Below are 21,077 nucleotides of genomic sequence, written 5' to 3' on the forward strand. Positions count from 1 at the left end.
ATATAAATTTACTGCACATTCTATCTATACAAATTAATATTGTCATTTGACAATGTTTGCATCCAGTATTTTTGCATCCTTGCACACACATTTCCTTTAAACATTGGTTTATTTCACTGATACACACTAAAAATTATTATGAGAGTGAATCAATATTAAAAATCTTTTATGTTTTCGATCAATATATTGACTTGGCCTTCGCACATATAATGTGTATATATTTGGGGTATACATTGTATTTTAATTACAAAATGATACATTGTTAATCTATTTATTTAAGACATAAAGGATTTTAATATTGATATTGTCACTGTAAGGTGTTGCTAGGTTAGCTCATTACGTAATAACTTAAGACAGAACGACTCTTAAGTTGGGACTGAATAAGTGAAATCTTGCAATTTTTTACGGTAGAAGAACTGTGTTGCGAGCCTTGGTGTTTTTTACAAGTTATGTTTTGATGGCTTTCAACTGTCGTAAAGAAAATAAATATATAAATATATCGTCGGTGACAACCCTGTGTTGTCATTGACCGTGCCTTACACCGCGTGCCCCGCGCTTAATTTTCTGCATAGCTATCGTAACAACCCACACCTCAGTTACTACATAATCTATAAGATACTGTTTTGTCCCAGGGTCATATCTGTCACGTGTGAACTTCTCAAATTACTACGTAGTAACCAACATAAACGTTTATGTTGGTAACTAACGGATCAATGCACTCAAAATGAAACAACTAAATTTATCGCGTCATTTTGTGTCTTGCAAAATTATTTATTCATATTAAAGTCGATCAATAGAATGAAACGATCGTATAACAAAATGCAAGCTAATAATAGCACTATCGATATCTTCCGATATAATAAAAATTATAAGTTACCTAAAAAGATAGTGTCATACACTAGCTTAATGTTTTAATAAAAAAATATTTACGTTAATTAATTGTATGTCTTGATGTATTTGTTTCGTGAATGCTGGATAGCACTTTAACTGATGTTGCAGTTCCAACTATACCTAGTTTTTTTTTTTTTTTATGGAATAGGAGGACAAACGAGCGTACGGGTCACCTGGTGTTAAGTGATCACCGCCGCCCACACTCTCCTGCAACACCAGAGGAATCACAAGAGCGTTGCCGGCCTTTAAGGAAGGTGTACGCGCTTTTCTTGAAGGTACCCATGTCGTATCGTCCCGGAAACACCGCACAAGGAAGCTCATTCCACAGCTTCGTGGTACGAGGAAGAAAGCTCCTTGAAAACCGCACTGTGGAGGACCGCCACACATCCAGATGGTGGGGATGATATCGTAACTTGTGGCGTGTCGTGCGAAGGTGAAATTCGGCGGCAGGAATCAGTTTGAACAGCTCTTAGTTAGTTAAAGTTATGATTAATTATTTCATGTTTAGTGTAAGATCAATAGTATCATATGAATAAGTAATAAAAGTGTGTTTTAACGTTTGTTAGCGGTCTTTACACCACAGCCATTAACACAAATTTTTTAACTAAAATACACATTAACTAAAATTATACGAGTCATCATAATCTAATTCTTGAGGAAAAGAAATAAATTAAGTTTCCAGAATATTATTTTGGAACATCCTGTAAGTAATCTAGTAGCCCTTATGTAAGGTAATACAAAGTAAGGTAAGAAGGATATACAAACTTACATCACAGGTATTTATTATACAGCACCGCACTCTCTCACAATTAAAACCATGTCTAAATATCGCTATAAATAAACAGTATATCGTGTGATTTTGAGAGAAAATATTTATAATATACTAGCTGACCCAGCAAACCTTGTATTACCGATATTAAAATCGCGATACAAAAGTAACTGTTGATCGTAGATGGGTGAAAATTTGAAGTTGTATGTATTTTTTAATGCTGACTCATAATCAAACAAATTTAGAAAAAATTAAAAAAAATATTCGTGTGGACCACCCTTAACATTTAGGGTGATGAAAAATAGATGTTGTCCGATTCTCAGACCTACCCAATATGCACTCAAAATTTCATGAGAATTGGTCAAGCCGTTTCGGAGGAGTTCAATGTTTAACACTATGACACGAGAATTTTATATATTAGATTTTGAATTACTTATTGAGTTAATATTTTGTTAATTGACGTGTACAATTTGTTTGTTATAATTATTATTTATGTTGTAATGTCTTTACGAATGACAAGGCAGTATGGTGAAACGATATAGCCTGCCTAGAATTGGTGAATTAAAAAAAAATTGGACTTCATCAGTCAAAATAAAAATGTTTTTATAGACTTCATTAGTGGTGAGGTTCTCTGTAGATTGATATCAAAATATTAGATAAAATAAACAAATAACATTCAATATTCATCAACACAATCTTGGATGAGTGTCCATATTAAATTGATTATGCAACTATCAATAAAACTGAAATTGAAACAGTCTGAACTGATATTTTTATCTAACTAATAATAATAACGATAAATTTTTATTAAAGTCAAAATACTTAGTATACATTCGAAATAAATAGGTACAATGATATTCTAATACATAATATAAATAAATATAAAAGTAAAATATACATAAAACTTAAAGACTATCTGGAAAGCTCTACCCAGGCGTCTTGGTTAAGGCACTTTCTTTTATTTCCTATTTTTGTTTTGATGCACAGATAGCCAATATGAAAAAAAAAATTAACAAAAAACACTATTCCAAAACAATAGATAAAATATGCACTAAAAAGTACGAAAATAATTGCGTATTTTTATACAACCTAGTTACGATTATTATAATTTTTGTAATCAGTGTCCTTCCCCCGCGGCCCCGCTGTCGCCTCTCGCCTCCTCACGTCGCGCGTGCGTTAATCAGAACCCAACCAAACTAACTTTGAAGTATATCCTTTCCGATAAAAAAAGAATTATCAAAATCCGTTGGCGCGATATTGAGTTAATCGTAAATTTGTCTTCCTCATACGTATACCAAATTTAAGACTTTTGTGGTTTTCCCATGGATACCATTGTCAAAACTGGATCAAATTTCAATGGGACCACACGAGAAGCACCAGCTTTCAAATAAAAAAAAAAGAAATAATCAAAATCGGTTTACCCAGTCTAAAGTTTCGAGGTAACAAACATAATAAAAAAACTTAACGACGAATTAAGAACATACTCCTTTTTTGATGTCGGTTAATAATGACACAAATCGAACGAAAAACGAACTATAACAATATTTACCGACCTTTAACTGTTGTTAGTACAACATTGAATGAAACTTTATTATATCGATGTTCTAGCATTTGTCGACAAAATGTCCTTTATTTGTTGACTTTAGCATTAGAATCGAGACGAGAGGTAAACAGTTATATGTTGTCAACTACGTGCCTTAGCCACTTTTATTAGGTATTATGTTATCCTAGGTGAGCAAACTTAAAACTATGTAAATAAACAGTATTAACACTCGCATTATGTTTAGGTGTAAATAACGTTATAATACGTTACAATATGTGTTTAAAAAATTTAAATAGCCTATTATTTATTTATTTTATTTATTAAGATTCATCGTGATCATTACAATATTATACTTATAATTACCTATGCTCAGTTACAAAGAGCCTAATGCTAAATGCTACTCTATAACAATCTTCCAAAGGATATCAAAGAAGCACCTTCACTTAATATTTTTAAAAGAAAATTGCTATCTCATATACGAAGCAATGTAAATATAAAATTAAAATAAAATCGCATATAACTTGTACCACAACCCAAGAACCTGTCTTGATTGTTACTTTGTATCAACTACACTGGCCTTCAAAAGTAAGTATCACACTTTTAAAATTGGGATAACGTTTTAAGTTCACAAGATATACTTTCGAAATAAAAAGGACTCCAAAGAGAATTTAATTTTGTACATAAAAACTTTATAGTCGGTAACCTTCTTTTAAGAATTGGCTAAAAAAAACTTCAAAAACAAAACCTTTCTTTTTTTAAAGTGGACGTTTCCGAATTACAATTTTACCATTCACATTTTTCTTTCTGTTTTAAAGTTTTTTCAAGATCGATCTTGAAAGGGTCTTATTTTAAAAATTTATGCTAAAAAGCACATAACATTTATTTATCATGCCTCTTTCAGTTGAATAATGTGCTAGGATCATGGCTTTTCTGGAACTAGGCATCAGTATGCGTCGCACTGCAAGAATGGTGGGTATGACGGTACGAACGGTCCAGAAGGTAAAGCGAAGGTACGAAGAGACTGGATACCATCTCTCTTTACACTTCTGATGGAAGGCGAAGTGTTTACAGGCGACCTGGTGAGCGATACCTTCATGCCTGCATCTCAGAAAGAGTCCAATACGGTGGAGGCAGTGTACATGCATGGGCTGGCATATCTTCAGTAGGTCGCACAGAGCTAGTAGCCATAGAAAATGGCACCCTCACTGGGCAAAGATATGCTCAAGAGATTCTCAATGAGTATGCAGGGCCGTATTTAGCAAATATGGTTGATGGATCGATGCTGATGCATGATAATGCCCGGCCACACACGGCTCATATATTACAAGAGTATATTCAGGAGGTCGGTATCAGCGTGATGGCTTGGCCATCAAGAAGTCCTGATCTCAACCCGATTGAACACGCCTGGGATGAGCTTGGGAGGCTAGTCAGAAATCGCAAACCACCACCTACTACCCTCAGGGCACTAAAGCAGGCCCTGGTAGAAGAATGGGAAAATATTCCCCAACATCGGCTCCGAAACATAGTGTTCAGTATGCCAAACTGGCTCGAAGCTGTAATCAGAGCTCGATGAGGCAATACCCGTTATTAAAAATTAAATAACATGTAATACATTTTAGTTGAATTTTTTTACACTAAACTAAAAATGTCTATTTTCATTGTTTTATCTTTTTTAGGTTAAAAATGTTACTAATGTATAATTTTAGTTTCTAAGAATTAAAGCCTATAAAATTTGCAACAAAACGTTTTTAATCTTAAATCTCTACCTTCTATAGTTAAGAAAAAAATAATAATTTGTAAAGTGTGATACTTACTTTTGCAGGCCAGTGTATTTTGCTAATAATCTTGTTACTCATTTACTGTATTTGTCACTTCAGTCACTTGCTATTGTGATATATCACCGTGTCTTCACACTAGATTATTGAACTATGTTATTATTAACCACTTATTCTTTATACTAACCACATATTCATACCGGATAAGTAATTAATACTAACCTTATTTATTATTTATTAAGTTATTTCTCATGTACTTAAGTGACTTTTTTGTCTTAATGGGAATAAAGAATTCTATAAACTGAAATGCATGCAACCAGAGAATACCACATGCCAAAATATAGGTGAAATTAAATAGCTGGTATTTAAATTATAAAAATAACATTTCTATGATCTTACCAAATTAATAAGATGGAAAATATCTACCAAACAAGTCGAGATATTGCTAAACAAATAAAATAATAAAATCAAAAATGTTAATTATTAATTATTAAAATATTTTTTTTACATTTTTGCGATACTTTGGCAACGAATCTCTGAATGTCTGAAGGTCTAAGCATTTATAATCGTTTGTAATTTGACATAATCGCGACACAGATGAATTGATACCCAAAATAGTTCGGCGAGAAGCCTACTATGGTTTAGTACCAGTGGATAGCTCCTTTTGCACAGGATGCCGGCTAGATTATGGGTACCACAACAGCGCCTATTTCTGCCGTGAAGCAGTAATGTGTAAACATTAGAATAAAGACTTAACATCGTATGTCTCAAAGTGACGAGCTCAATGTCCAAAATTATACATTTTACAATTTACCACTACTTCGGGAAAGATTGAGCTTTTAATGAATTATTGTTGAACTTACACGAGTAAGTTAAAAACAGAATACCTAGGTAACACTGAAAATGTTTAGAAAATGAAAAACGGCTTAATGTAGAAATTTGCCAATACTTTTATTGTTTTTAGAAGTAATCTCCGTTCCTCTCTACACATCGCGGCATTCGATGGAACCACTGAAAAAAGCAGTGGGCCCATTCTTCCTTAGGGATTTATTCTATGGCATTTTAGTACGCTTTCACCATATCTTCAGGGCTCGTAAAGCGAATACCTCGAATTTTATCTTTAGTTCTTGGGAATAAATAAAAGTCGCGGGGCGCCAGGTCAGGACTGTATGGCGGATGACTCATTATCTCTACACCTGCCATAGTCAAATATTCAAAAGTCCTTTTTTGCGGAGTGCGTTGATACATTGTCGTTCGTAGCAATATATCCAGCTTTCATCACCTCTAACGATGTCAAATACAGCATTTGAGTCACCGCCGTTGAATTTATCTAACATTTTGCGACACCAGTCCAAGCGAAGGTGTCTCTGGTCGTCGGTTAAAGGATGGGGAATCCATCTGGTACAAAGTTTCCAGACGTCAAAATTTTCGTGTAATATTTTTTGAACTTGACTTATACCATTGCCTAGGCTTGCCCATATCTGCTGATAGGTCACTCTCTTATCTTCCTCTATCATGCGTCGCACAGCACTGATGTTATCTTCAGTAGTCGCTGTTAAATGACGTCTCTCACGCGGTTCATAATTGAGATTGCTACGTCCACGCTAAAACTCGTTAAACCAATTGTATATAGTGGCATGAGATGGGGCTTCATTAAGAAAATAGAAAGAAAATGCTAATCGCAGCCTATCATAGCTTTGTTATTGAGTAAGCCCACAGCGAAAGTCATAATATACGAGTATCATTGACCGAAAATCTTCTCACGTTAGGTTCATTTTCACGTGTAACAAGAGTTTTAGATTTGCCGCCAATTCACAAAAACAAATGACAAATGAATGCAATATCCTACATTAGGTTACCAAAGAGTTCTAAAATTTAAATTCAAAAAAAGTTTTCATTAGCAATGTTTCTAACTGGCCAGTTCTAAGCATTTTCAGTGTGACCCAAGTATAAGGAAATATTTAAAAAAAAGCAAGAGTTATTGAGTATTTAAGTATATACATCACACCACGTACATTGTACATATATACTATGGGAGCACTATATCAAAATTATGAGAAAATGTTCCTATATTATTATCACAATAATTAATATTTATATTATTAAAACGAACAACATGAAGCAGATAACAGAATGACAATATACCCAATAGATAATGAAAGTAGGTCGAATGTAGTAGGTCGGTAGTTGTTTCAATAAAATCAAGGGAGTACTTTTGAAGATACGATAATTATCACATAGGTGGTCCTGGGTCCGCGTGAAGTCATAGCATCGCACGTCACTGTCGGTCTGCGCTCACTAGTGACGTCACAGCTCGCTCCACAGGGCCTACAACCAATTGACCGTGATACGATTAGATAGAGCCTCCGGCAGCGCATGAATACAGGCCAGGCTTAATGCTTTAGTGTGCATGACAAGCTACGTCTAACACTCGCCATATGTATGACACGCCGCTATTTTTTTCGAGGTTTTCACAGCTGTCACGTATAAATTGTAAAAGTTATTGATTATATTTATTTTTTAATAAAAAAAAAAATATTTACAGATATAGTCAAAGTCAAAGTTTTTATTTGCAGATTATCTTTATTTTTATTATCACTATAATTAGTAGATTATGACGTTCATGTAAATGGATCATAGTCCCTTATAAATGGATACACTTATAATTCAAAATAACCATTTAAAAAGAACCGTTTGTAATTTTATATAGTGACGACATACAGATGTTAAAAGTAAAACTCCAAAGCCCCTCTGATTAAGTAATACTTTGTATATAACTTTTATTAATATTAAGTATTTATTTAATATTAAGTTTTGTGTTGGAAATTAAAAAGAAATTTTGAGTATGTATTTTAAATAACATAAAATTCGACATAGATTGTCGATTAGCTCGACATGTTAGTAGACAACAAAAATTATAAACAAACTTAATGATACGATTACGACCTCTCGGGTTCCGTCCGAGTGCTCTTACCAACTGAGCCAACCGTCCAAGTGACGTATCGTTCATAAATTTTGGTTACAAATTTAATTTGTAAATTTGGGGGATATCATGTTCAAATAACAAATTACTTAAACTTCATGATAACCAACCTAAAAATGTAACCATTTCTAATGATTGCAGAAACGTGCATTCCATATAGGTAATAATTATATTCCTTAAAAAGAACTTAAATTAATATATACCACTAGTGTTAAAGATATTTTAGTTCCGTTATTCTATAACCAAATTTATATTGAACACTCACCCAGTAAGTTTTGTGTGTAATACCTAAATTTTTTTTTTTTAAATAATTATTTTCTATTATTAGGTACTAGTATTAGGTACTTGTAGCAACAGCTGTGTCTACCCTGCTAGAAAACCAATATATGCCCCTGTCTGTTTTCTAATTCGTAAACAGGTTGCTATCAATGAAAAGTGGTCCCAAAATCGTGGTTCGTGACTGGATCTGTGAGTAAGCTCACTCCTGCTAGTCACCAATCATTTCCCTCGACTTTCACTCCTTTCCATTCGCCCTCTCGATAAATTGTCTATAAGATACATTTCATAAGATCACAGGTTAGATTTCTCTTTGTATTTGCTGAAGACTGGTATTCCAGAGCCGTATGCGATTTAATTATGTATTACGATGCTGGCTAAGTAATTCAGTTTTTTTATGTGATTCGTTTTTTCAACCGTTTTAATATTACTCAGTCCGTGTGTATGTTGAGCGTCAAACGTCAAACTTCATTTTTCGATAAAGTTCACTGTGCTTCCCCGGGGAAGTCCCCGGCCCAAGGATGTCGTAAGATACGACTTAGGGCATTCACATTCACACAGGATGCCGGTTAGATTATGGGTGAAGCAGTAATGTGTAAGCATTACTGTGCTTGTCTGAAGGGCACCGTAACTAGTCAAATTACTGGACAAATTAGACTCTTATGTCTCAAGATGACGAGCGCATTTATAGTCCCGCTCTGAATCATTTGGGTTTTTTAAGAACTCTGAGCGGGAATGCATTATAATGGGCAGGGCGTATCAATTACGCTTACGCTTAACGCTCTGCTCGTCTCGTCCCTTATTATCATAAAAAACTTCGCCTTTACATATAATAATACATTTCGAATAAAAATGCTGGGAGAGTTTCCTGCGCCGCTTCTTCTCTCTCAGAGCACCATCTGTTTCCGAAGACGTAGCAGTGTCTAGTACATTAGAAATGACACTGTATTAATGACACAATATTACTTACGAAACTTCACTGTGACTTTAATCCAATATTAAATTATAAATTTGAGTAGCGATACCACTTTTATGTTTTTGTATTTCGCTGACAAATAAAGTAAATAATTTAATCGCTATTGTTATACATTATACTCAAACAAATGATTAATAATAATCTCAAGAACATTTCGTAATATGTAATTATATTTATATATAGATCTTTAATCTACAGATAACATGACTTTATCAGTAATTTATTTGTCCGCATAGAATAAAAACGTGTTTTTCTTGTATTATTGATTTCAAAATATCGCAAATTTAAATAATTATGATGAATAACAGTGTAAGTTATTTTTATACTATTTGAAGAAAAGTGACTTTAGTATAATAATTATTATTTATTTGCGTAATCTGTTTATTAAAGTTAACAAAAATTATAACACGATTCAACACATTAGCCAAAAAGGTCATGCAAATTTGAAATTACAACAGCTTCACGTGCCAGTATTGTTTTTTTTTTTGTTATATAGAAAGGGAAGTGGTAAAGGACCACCCATGGACATCCTCAAAACCAGGGGTCTAGAGATGTGTACCGGCCTTTAAGTTGGAATTATTGCTTTAAGTTTAAAGGTCGATAAGTCGGTTCGGCACTTTCATAAAATCGGTTGCTTAATTTATCCGTGTAATAGTTATAGATAAAGTGTCTCTGCCATTTATAATTTATTCATTTATTAAAGCCTGTTAAAATTTAAAACTATGCCTAAATAATTTACTTATTATCATCTTTCCATCTAGTACCAGGTCTACCTCTTCTTTTAGCATTTAATGGGTACTAGTTTCCATTTTCGTTCTTTACTTGCCCTTGATATCAGTCCTGTAATGTCCATTTTGTAGGTTTTTAAATTCTTATTATGTCTTTTGGTATACTTATTTTTCGTATTTAATTTTTGTCTCTAAGTCTAACACTTAATAAGTGTCTTTAAATATCTCATTGCGTCACTTTTAGTCTCTTCTCTTGGTATTTATTGAGCGCCCAAGTTTGGCCGCCATATGTTAGCGAGGACAGCTGTAAAATGTTTTGGATCTTAAACTGATAGTTCATGTTTCAATGCCCTAATTTTTTTCTATCCTAGGTGTATCCTCTTTTATAATAGTAGCTATAAATATAATAAAAGTTGTGTATGTAATTGTATTCGTGTTTATATAAAATTACCGAGTAGCACTAAAAATTTAAATTCTAGATTAGATAAATTAAGAATTAGCTTTATAGTTGGCTAAATGGTTATATTTTTTAGAGTATTAATGAATTCATGGATAAGAAATTCTGATATCAATTGTATTAAGTTAAATATTTGCATGCTGGGAACAGTTTTAGTAAAACAAATAAGCTCGTTATTGTAATTTTTTAACACGATTGTATAATTTTGCAAATAAATATGTTATTACTATTAATGACATAATATGAGTTAAGTCAACAACATTGTGTCTCTGTGACGGTATTTGACCGCTTGTAAATCACCGTAATATTAAATTTTAAAATTTTTCTGAAGTAACAAATAACCTTGACCGATCAGTCCAACACATAGACTTACAATATACTAGCGTACAGACAAACAAAGAGATAGAGCGAAGGTAAGCGAATCTATTGTTACTGTAACCGATTTCGATTGGCAAGTCGTAAACGTTCAGCCACGCTTGGCATTAACTTCTTAGTATATTGAATACTAAGCCACTAGATAACGCACACATTGACAATTGGTAACGCATTATCAGGCTGTCGGGTCGTCTATACGGTAGTAAATTGTAAGCCTGTGGTCGTTACACTCTTCTCTTTCTTTTTTTTAGATTTCTTTTACTGTATCTGGATGCATTCTAAGATGCCATTATATTAATTAAAGTGCTGTTTTATTAAACCATAAACAGTAACTAAGCTGGGCATTCAACCTTCAAACGTGAATTCGAAACGTTCTTAAAACGTGATCAAAAATATTTACAAAACAAGTTTATAAGTTTTAATTGTATCTAGAACTAAATTCAGATGAGATACGATGAAATATATTTACGAAATAATTTTATAAGTTTTAATTGTTAATAAATATGTTCTAGAACTCAATGCTAACCAATGCGTCAAATGAGTTCTTGAAATCAGCAAAGGTTAGAATTTTGAATTGATAACTTCTTATGGGAGTTTAAGCTCTTCGTAACGTAACGCGTTACGGCACCAGTCTGTCTGGCTTCTAATTCTCTCTCACTCTAACCTATTGTTACATTTATAATAATAAAAAAATATACTAATTACTAGCTGACCCAGCAAACGTTGTATTGCCGATATTAAAATCGCGATACAAAAGTAACTGTTGATCGTAGATGGATGAAAATTTGAAGTTGTATGTATTTTTTAATGCTGACTCATAATCAAACAAATTTAAAAAAAATGTCAAAAAAATTAAAAAAAAAAATCGTGTGGACTACCCTTAACATTTAGGGGTATGAAAAATAGATGTTGGCCGATTCTCAGACCTACTCAATATGCTCACAAAATTTCATGAGAATCGGTCAAGCCGTTTTGGAGGAGTATGGGAACGAACATTGTGACACGAGAATATTATATATAAGATGTACATGCACAAAATTCTCATGTACATATTCATCAACATTAAAAATAATTCAAAAGGAATAAATTTTGCGAACAAAATTAATGATATTTGCCCTTTAATTTTAACCAAGAATAAAATATATTTTATAATCAATAAAATAATAATAATAATAATACTATATTGTTAAAGAGATTGATGTGATTGGTGGCTAAATAGTGATTGCGGAACTTTAACAACTTTATTACTATGACGGGTACTTACGATATGTATTTTAGTCATTTGAAGAAAATAATAATTCTTCTACACCCCACGCTTTTTTTACAATAAAATATATTTTTTTACACTATTTTCAATTTAAATTTATTTTCTATTTTTTAGTTTAGCTTTCTAGATTTTTTAACTCTTATTTATTTTTCAATTTTTAGTTAAATTTTCTATAAAAGCGTATTTTAACTATTAAGTACTTACACATCAATTCCTGCTTTATCGACTATGGATGAAAATTATATAAATTAACAAAAATCATATTTTGCATAATTGAAAAATTGAATAATTTTATCAAATTAGTGTAATGTCATCGGTCCTCGATAAATCTACAAAGTTTGAACGAAATCTAGCCGTTTAAAGTGGGTCAAAATCGCGCCCAAAGAAGTCGGTTACAAACATACAAACATACAGGTGAAGCTAATATAAAGCGTATAAAAAGATCCGATTATATGAACGAGGTCAGTAGTGTTTGTCATTAAATAGGGAATTACAGACCAAAACGAATTAAACGCCACGTGGACAGTTTGACGTACTATTAGTGTCAAGTGTCAATGTGTCAAGATTTCCTCGCCGCCTCCGCAGTTTCGTTCCGTGACCACGATTCATGCAATTGGATCGAAATATTAGCTTCCAATAAAAAAAAAGCAATTGTGTGTTTTTATAAAATAATGATGCAAGTGAAACTATTTTCACAAAATAACATATTAATTAATATTAATATCAGCATAGAAAAATAAACAATTTTTTTAAAGTTGAATTCTCTCTCGGGAACCAGAGTTTAATCTGTCGCCTTAGACCGACCGCGTGGCCAAACTGACTTGACATAAGTTGTTGAAATTAATGATACAACTTGACATCTACTATAATTGACCGATTGTAATGAAAATTGCGATAGATGGGCGCAAACATTTGAGGCGATCGCGATGAAATAAATGTTAAAATTTAAAACATAACATATCGTGAGTACCCGTAATACTAATAACTAAATAGTAATTTATAATATTTGTATTCCAGCTTGCAATGCCTACGCCCGACTACAGCGTGGAGCTGGATCTGGGAGAACCCCCACCAGAACTGCTGGAGTACGCTCAGAGACAGTGCGGGGAAGATCCTGCCACCAAAATACAAATGATACACGAGCTACGTGACATCATTTATGGTATTTATTCAAATTCTTCTACAATTTTTATAAAATTTTATTTCTATCAATTTTAAATTATGTCACTCGTCTTAGCTTTTGATTTCAGTCTTCGATAGATCTATCGACACTGTTTGTAAAATTTTGGTGGGATATTTATAAAGAATATTTTTATTTATGAACCTATGTGGTTTGAGGCTACTTTATGTGGTATCTATTCACAACAAGCTGAAAATTCAGCTAATTGTAGCACTGAAAAGTTTTGAATCTGGTAAATAGTAGAAAATATTATTTTCTGAACTTTTAGCTATTTTATTGGAAAAATATCTGAAACTTGAAATAGATTTCTTGAAATAGATATTTTTCTGTCTGTTTTTCACTTTTCTGGATTGTCATTTCTGTGTGGTATTTTTTATATAATTACTACAGTAGAAGTACCCCGAGAGTGAAAGGCGGGATTGAGCGATAGCCGAGTGTAAGTCGCGTTAGTGTATGTCTAATATGTGTGTAAAAGTAATATGATCCAGACACTTAACAAGATAATATTTTATAAATAAATTCTTATAAATCCGGGTAGCATAACATATAACTGTATTTAGAAACGATTGTAACACATTTTTTTACTTTTATTGTTCAGCGCGATATGAACTCTGTACGCTGCGAGCGATTTGCTCTTGAGAGAGAAGATCAGGACGTTTAGCTGTTGGTAATTGATACACCTTCCCCGTTACAAAGCAGTGCCGCTCAGGATTCTTGAAAAACACAAAAATTCTGAGTGGCATTAAAATCGTGCTCGTCACCTTGAGACATAAGATGTTGAAGTCTCATTTCGCCCAGTAATTTCACAAGCTACGGCACCCTTCAGACCGAAACATAATAATTATTACACATAACTGTCTCACGGCAAAAAATAGACGCCATTATGGTATCCATAATCTAGCCGACATCCGGTACAAAGGAGCCTCTCACTGGTAAACATCTTAAGTCACCTTTTACGACTACCTTGGGTTTGGGACTTCTACATTCTTTTTATGTCTCGCAGAAACACAGGGCGAAAGCAAAGGGTGATTTTCGATTTCAGTGAATTAAAAAGCACCGCTTAAAATCCGTGGCGGGATCTATGAATGCAATCCTATTTGCATTTGACTTTTAACAAACGTGAGTCTGTCGGCCATGGAACTGGACGGTAATGCTTTAATTGTGTATTCATGTCAAGGGGAATCAATATATTTGGTGTTACGATTTGTGATCAAATAAATATAAATACGAAGATGTAAGACATTTTATATAATATGGGGCATGGTTGTTTGTAAGTAATAGTGAAATAACAGCTTTTTACTAAATGCTTATTCATTCATGTATTTACTGTTCTTTTACCTGAATTAAAATCTTAAAATAATCTTATACTGGCAGCCCAAGTTATAGGATAGCTACACAGACACTTTATAGCAAAGAGACTTTAGAATAAAACAAAAATAAAGCTAATTACAGAAACAGATCTCAAAATGATGAATAAAATGATATCAGATACAATAAGTTATTAAATGTTGAATGTGAAGTTATCATCTAACGTAAATATAAACAATCAATTTTGTAAATGTAAATGTAAATACATAACATAATATATAAATTACAATATTAAAGAATAAACTGAATTCATTTAAAGGCCGACTGTTTATAAATTTCTTCATCAGTGATGTAGAGAAACGTTTGTATTGTCCATATGCATTCGAGCTATTTAAGGAAATTCGCAGAAATATTACTTAGTGTTCAATTATATTTATTTTGGTAATAAGTTACATCGAATTTTTAACTTAAAAAACCATCTTCGTTTGGCGTTGGATATAAAACCTTGGACATTACCTTGTTATTTCATAATTACGGCATGTTATATGTGCTAAGGTGATTGGTTAACTAATTTATCAGATAGTACATTATTAAATTAAAATTACAGTGTATTTTCGTACCGTTATGATAAATAACTATTGAACAAAGTCATAATTCGAGGACGCCCCAGTTTCATAATAAAACACAAATACACGCGTACGTACCGACAGCAAAAATGTGATTGACTTTTATTGTTAATTCCAATCGAAGCCTCCCATTTAATACAGGATGCTGGATAGATAGATACCACAGCATCGTGTATTTACATCCCCAATATAATGTTTAAAGATCATAAGAGTCCAATCTATACAAACAATATGTATTTTCTTCGTTTATTATAAGAATACTAATTAACTGATTCAATTATTACTTATACCATAAGATGTAGCGTGTTTCGGAAAAGGTTTTAGTATATGTTTGTTTGTTGGTGATAACTAATCCGGAACCTATATTTTTTGACTAAGAAGTACCTATATATTCAATGACATTTCATAACATAATATGACAATTCATACAATGAGCGGTACTTAATTTATATAGCAAAACACCCTTTACTTGAGAGATGTTGGAAGCGACGGCATGTCACTCAGTACCACACTGTTATAGTTCGGCTCTAGAGAAGGACTTGAGTAGGCGATTTGAATGGACAAGATGTGAGTCGAATATTCTCGCTGCTGAAGTCTCCATCATCATCTAAAATGCTAAGCCATTTCAAAGAAAAAATAGAAGCTGCTGGAGAAATTTACATAGAAAACGGAGTGCGTACACGAATTTTCTCTTCGTCGTCCGAAAAATCGCCACCGACAGAGGGTGCGTATGAGCTTATCGGCAGGCACAAGAGCTAAAATTCTACCACCACGAATTCAACCTCGTTCAAGGTTCAAAGCTTATACTGGCAACAAAGGAAAAAACATTCTCAAACGCAAAGTAAAAAGTTTCCCAAACTGGCAGTGTATGGATTATATCATACAAACAAAAACAAAGAGTTTTTCATTAAAAATATGGTAATGTATGCCAACGCATACATTACTTACATAGTGATCAAAACAATCCTACATTACAAAGTAAGACGGCACAGTTAGTATCCAATATCAATTTATTACACTGTGAAACATAAAATATATTTATTACACAACATAAAACATGGTATATTAGTAAAATAATAAAAATACCTTGGACACTATAGCTGAGTTCCGCCAGGCAGCAATTTTCTTGAAATAATGTCAACATTGGTATTGCCAGAGGTGTGTTATTTTTTCCTAAAAAACAAGTAGTGTACAACACACAATTACTTAAATTGAATTAAATTAAAAGAAAATTGTTATTTATTCGACAATTTTTTTTTAAGTGTATGTCAGTACTTACATTGCCAAATTAAGGGTTAATCAGTGGAAGTACGCGGGGCGAATTAGCGCGCTATTTGTACCTGCAGCTGCGTACACACTAGGTTTCATAGTTGCATAAACGTATACGAGGTTGAGCGGAATCATGGTATCAACTTTTCATCGGTAAAAATAATATCAGAAGTTCTGATGTTTGTTAGCATTCAGTAATCTGTTGATATTATATTAGAAGTATTGTAAAATATATTTTCGGAAGAATTAAATATTCAAAATCTTACAAAATTCAGAAGTAGTCTGTTTGTTTTCAGAACGAGGAGAATGCACGCCACACAGAATGGATGACGAGTATCTTGTGCGGTTTCTTAGAGCGCGAAACTTTGTTCCGCAAAGAGCTCACAGACTGGTAATTATTTTAAACTAGCTTAATATATATATAGAGATATAGAGAGAGTTTTTGCTTGTTGCTTGAGTCACATCTACAGGACTTGATTGTTGTCTGATTATGTATTTAACTTCGTATAAATAAAGTATGGTTACATAATCGAACTGACCCACATTTACTCTAAGCGCAAGCGTTGACAGGTCCGCCTTCCAGCTTCGTACTTCCCCGCCCGCAGTTAAAGTTTAATCCGTGCATCCGTGTGCTGACTTTGGTTTGCGTAATTAATTAATTAACTTCGGTGAAGTTATATGTATGTTTTAATGTTATCTGTATAAGTTAATGTCGAAAATTAGATGAAATGATAAAGTAGCAGATACCATTACTGTTCGCACTACTTTTGCTGAACGACAGTTTAGCTGTCAATCAGTGTTCTTATATAATAAAATAAATCGTGTCCTAAATATATATCCTATGACATTACATCTATGCAGAAAAGCTTTAAATAATTGGCTAACTTGTCTTGCTTATGATAAAGTGGAAAATCTTCTGATCAGACTGACATGATAAACACACGTACTGTATAGATGGACCCAATCAAAGGACCAATTCAAACCCACATCCACACACTCACTCACCACACACACACACACACACACACACACACACACACACACACACACACACACACACACATAATTAATTGTAAATTGTAAAATTTGGTTTTCAATCATTTCTGTTTATTTCTATATTGTATACTAAATAAAATGTATCTGCTAATTAATGAAGTTGCGAGATATTCCCAATACACGTGTCCTAAGACAACTTACGTCCCAGTCTCAACCTGTAAAAAAAAATGTGTATGTAATCTTTGAAATAAACGAAATTTATTATTTATTATTAATATCAGCGCTGCTCAGACAATTTTGAACGACCTTTTACTAGGCGTCTGGGAGTCTAGTTTTAGTACGTCAATGGTGTTTCCCTAATATAACAATCTTGGCATTCAAATAGTTTTATAGTGGCAAATATTTGAGAGGTAATTAAACATTCATATATCATCATTACTCTTAAAGAATATTGCTTTATGAGAGTATAGTTCTAAGAAGAGATTTTATTAATATTTGGCTACTATTGGGATATAAAAATAAGGCTTATTTATACTTTTTTATACTGGCCGGTTAATAATAAGTATCTAAGCTCAAAAAATTATCTCTCTATAAACATTCAAACAGCTGAACCTTCATACCTTCTTCTTTTGTTCAAATTTTCAGATATTCTATTGATTAGCCCAGCTACTAAGACTATCGGATGAAAAGTTTTTTTATTTTTTGCGAATCGCTTTATAGTTTAAAAAAATCGGTGTGTGTATTATGTTTTGGATCCTGTTAGATCTCTTTCGCACAAATACTACGTATTAGAATGAGCCACAGTGAAACTTAGCTGATTGTTTAATAAAAATAAATATATTTCCAGATGGTAAATTATTACACGTTCAAGGAAGAAAATCCGGAGCTGTTCGATATGTACCCGATGGATCTAAGAATGATTGGGGATGCCAATGTAATATCTGTACCGCCTTACCGGGACCAGAGTGGGAGGAGACTTTTGCTGTATAGAATTGGTACGACAATTAATAATGCCTTGAAACTAAATCAAATCATTTATTTGCATCAAATCTAAATCAAATCATTATTACATCGATGGTTACATATAAACCTTACTAATATTATAAATGTGAATGTAAATTTGTTTGTTATGTACGCTTTTACGCCGGAGCTTCTGAACCGATTTTGATGAAATTTGGTCCAGCGATAGACTAGAGCTTGGGAAAGTATATCGGCTACATTTTATCCCGGAAAACTGAAATTTACGTCGATGAGCTATAACAATACCAATAGTAGGTTTAGTTTCCCATAGCAATCTTCCTCGAAATAAGATTCATATAATATGTTGGGAACGGGAGCGAATACGGGAACCAGAACTGGAATAGAACATGAGATAATCTTCAATTCCAAAGTTGCTTATTATTTCTGAAAGAACTATCTACGCGGACGAATTCGCGGGCGCCAGCTAGTATATAATACAATAATAATAGTTCCTCTTATTTAAACCCAAAGGGGTACGCAAATAGTATAAATGTATTAATTAATTGTGTAGAATTATGTAAATTAATCTAAGGTTCTTACAAATGTCAAACTTATTTTAAATTACATGATTTTCTTACGATCTATAATACAATGTAATATAAAATTTATTCAAACAAAACAAATCTTATAACTATATTTATAATACTATGACTGCATAAAATTAAAACTATCATTACGTGGAAGCGTACTAAGAATACTGGCAGCATTTCCGCGTTGGATAGCAAGGCTGATCCGTTGACCGAAATAGCTGCCAGCGCTTGGGTTTCCAGTGGCCCTATTGAGGCACGTAGATAGTACTTTGTACATTCTCCGCGCTTCTGGGCCTCACAGGCCAAGTGTCTCGACACCAAACGGCACAAAGATGTATGACTCACTGAGACCAACATATTTGCGACGCTTGCTGTCTTCGGCAGTCGAAGCAGCAGCCCCAGCACCAACTGACGTAACTTGGACATGAGAAGGAGCCAGAGTGTCGACGCAAGTAGCGTCCCACACCAGCGCCCTTCCCTGTGCCCAAGCCACCAGCGTCATTTCATCAGGACGCTTACAGCTTAAACAGCTGGTATATCAAGAGCGGCAAATGCCCATTTTCATCATAAAAAATTTAATTACGTACAGTTATTTTTCAAATTTTTGTATATTGATAAATTATTACGAAATATTACTTATTTAACCATTTTGATTTAAACCTTCTATTTCTTTATTATTAAATAAAAAGGGTAAATGTATACTATACACTCTTATAATAAAGTGAAAGAACAGTGACTAAGTTCAGGCATTATCTATAAATAAATTTAAATGTTTTTATTAAAAAATGGATCTGTAGTAAGCCCTCTGTTACCTACTCCACAGCTGAACAGCTAAGTGATCGGACAGCCTGGGACTAGATTATGATTTTATAGCAATAACAATGGGAGTATAATATTGTATTGTTATTAAAAGAGCGCAAAAAAGAATGCTGGGAGAGATTCTCGCGCCGCTTCTTCTCTCTCAGAGCGCCATTTGTTTCCGAGGTGGTGGCAGTGTTAGAAATGACGCCCAAAAGAATTCTAAAGGAATCAATTTTGAGAAAAATAAATCCCTTTGATGTCTTTATAGGCATAAAGACATACGGCCTATTCAGTCAATGTCTTATTTGGGATAAAAATCGTAACTATCGTTGACTTTATGAATAAACTTATCGACGGTAACTCACCTTATCCGTACACGCTGTCTGTCAATGAGATGACGTACAGCTTGCCAGCGATAGAAGTTTGTATGGAAATTGCAATTCACGCGTCCCAATATAAGGCGAAAAGAATGACTTATCGGGTATATTGGGACAGCTTCAGATTATTGACAGCTAATTACTGACAGTAAAAGGTAGTAATTTATCTCTATCTGTAGATAATATATTTAGAACCGCCGTTAGTGTATCGTCTTCGGTTCTTGATAAGTATTCGAAGTTTCAATTAATTCTGACTTTTTAAAGTGGGTGAAAATAACGTTTAAAGCTTTCGATACATAGACATGTAGATATATCAATTAGATCGTAAAGCATACATTATAAGCTTATAAAAGCGTGTAAAAAATGAAGAACATCGAAACGTGGCTGTGCTTGTAAGCTACAGTAATCGCGTGAGTTGAATGTAGTCGAGGCCTGCGATAAATAGCGGGAGCATCTGCCCCCACGTCTGACGTCTCGCGCCTATCGTGTAGTGATGTGCCGTAATCGTCGCTTATCGTGTTATCGCGCTAATACTAAAGTTGCGATCCCGTGTTATTTTTTTGATTTTAATTTTGACTGATCCGAGTCCATCAATTCCGTCAGAGAAATGGCGAAAAATCTTTTAGGTGTGTGTGTCGAAGAAAGGCAGAACAAAAATTTGAGATAATATAACTAATAATCAAAATGATGAAACAATTAATAAAATATTTTTTTTATTATTTGAGCCTACTGTAAAATGATAGGCTTGAAGAATTGTTTTAATTTATCGACACACTCATGATTATCGTCATCTATTATAATAAAGTCACATCACTATCGCATTTCTTGAACTCTGCATTCAACTCGTGTGTTATCTGTATATATATATATCGTTTTTTTTATACAATATTGATTATTTATATATACGATATACCTACTATATTGATTTTA

General features: G+C 33.2%; 1 protein-coding gene across 1 annotated transcript in view; it reads left to right on the forward strand.

Moving 5' to 3' along the window:
- The window catches only part of LOC126969263 (alpha-tocopherol transfer protein-like), a 32,892-nt gene that overhangs the window by 8,010 nt on the left and 3,805 nt on the right, over nt 1-21,077 (forward strand). The window contains exons 2-4 of the mRNA XM_050814639.1: nt 13,058-13,202; nt 16,720-16,814; nt 18,267-18,414. Coding sequence (XP_050670596.1) covers nt 13,064-13,202; nt 16,720-16,814; nt 18,267-18,414 — 382 coding nt within the window. The 5' untranslated portion in view covers nt 13,058-13,063. The remainder of the gene's footprint in view (nt 1-13,057; nt 13,203-16,719; nt 16,815-18,266; nt 18,415-21,077) is intronic.

Source organism: Leptidea sinapis, chromosome 17, assembly GCF_905404315.1.
Source record: "Leptidea sinapis chromosome 17, ilLepSina1.1, whole genome shotgun sequence".
NCBI lineage: Eukaryota > Metazoa > Arthropoda > Insecta > Lepidoptera > Pieridae > Leptidea > Leptidea sinapis.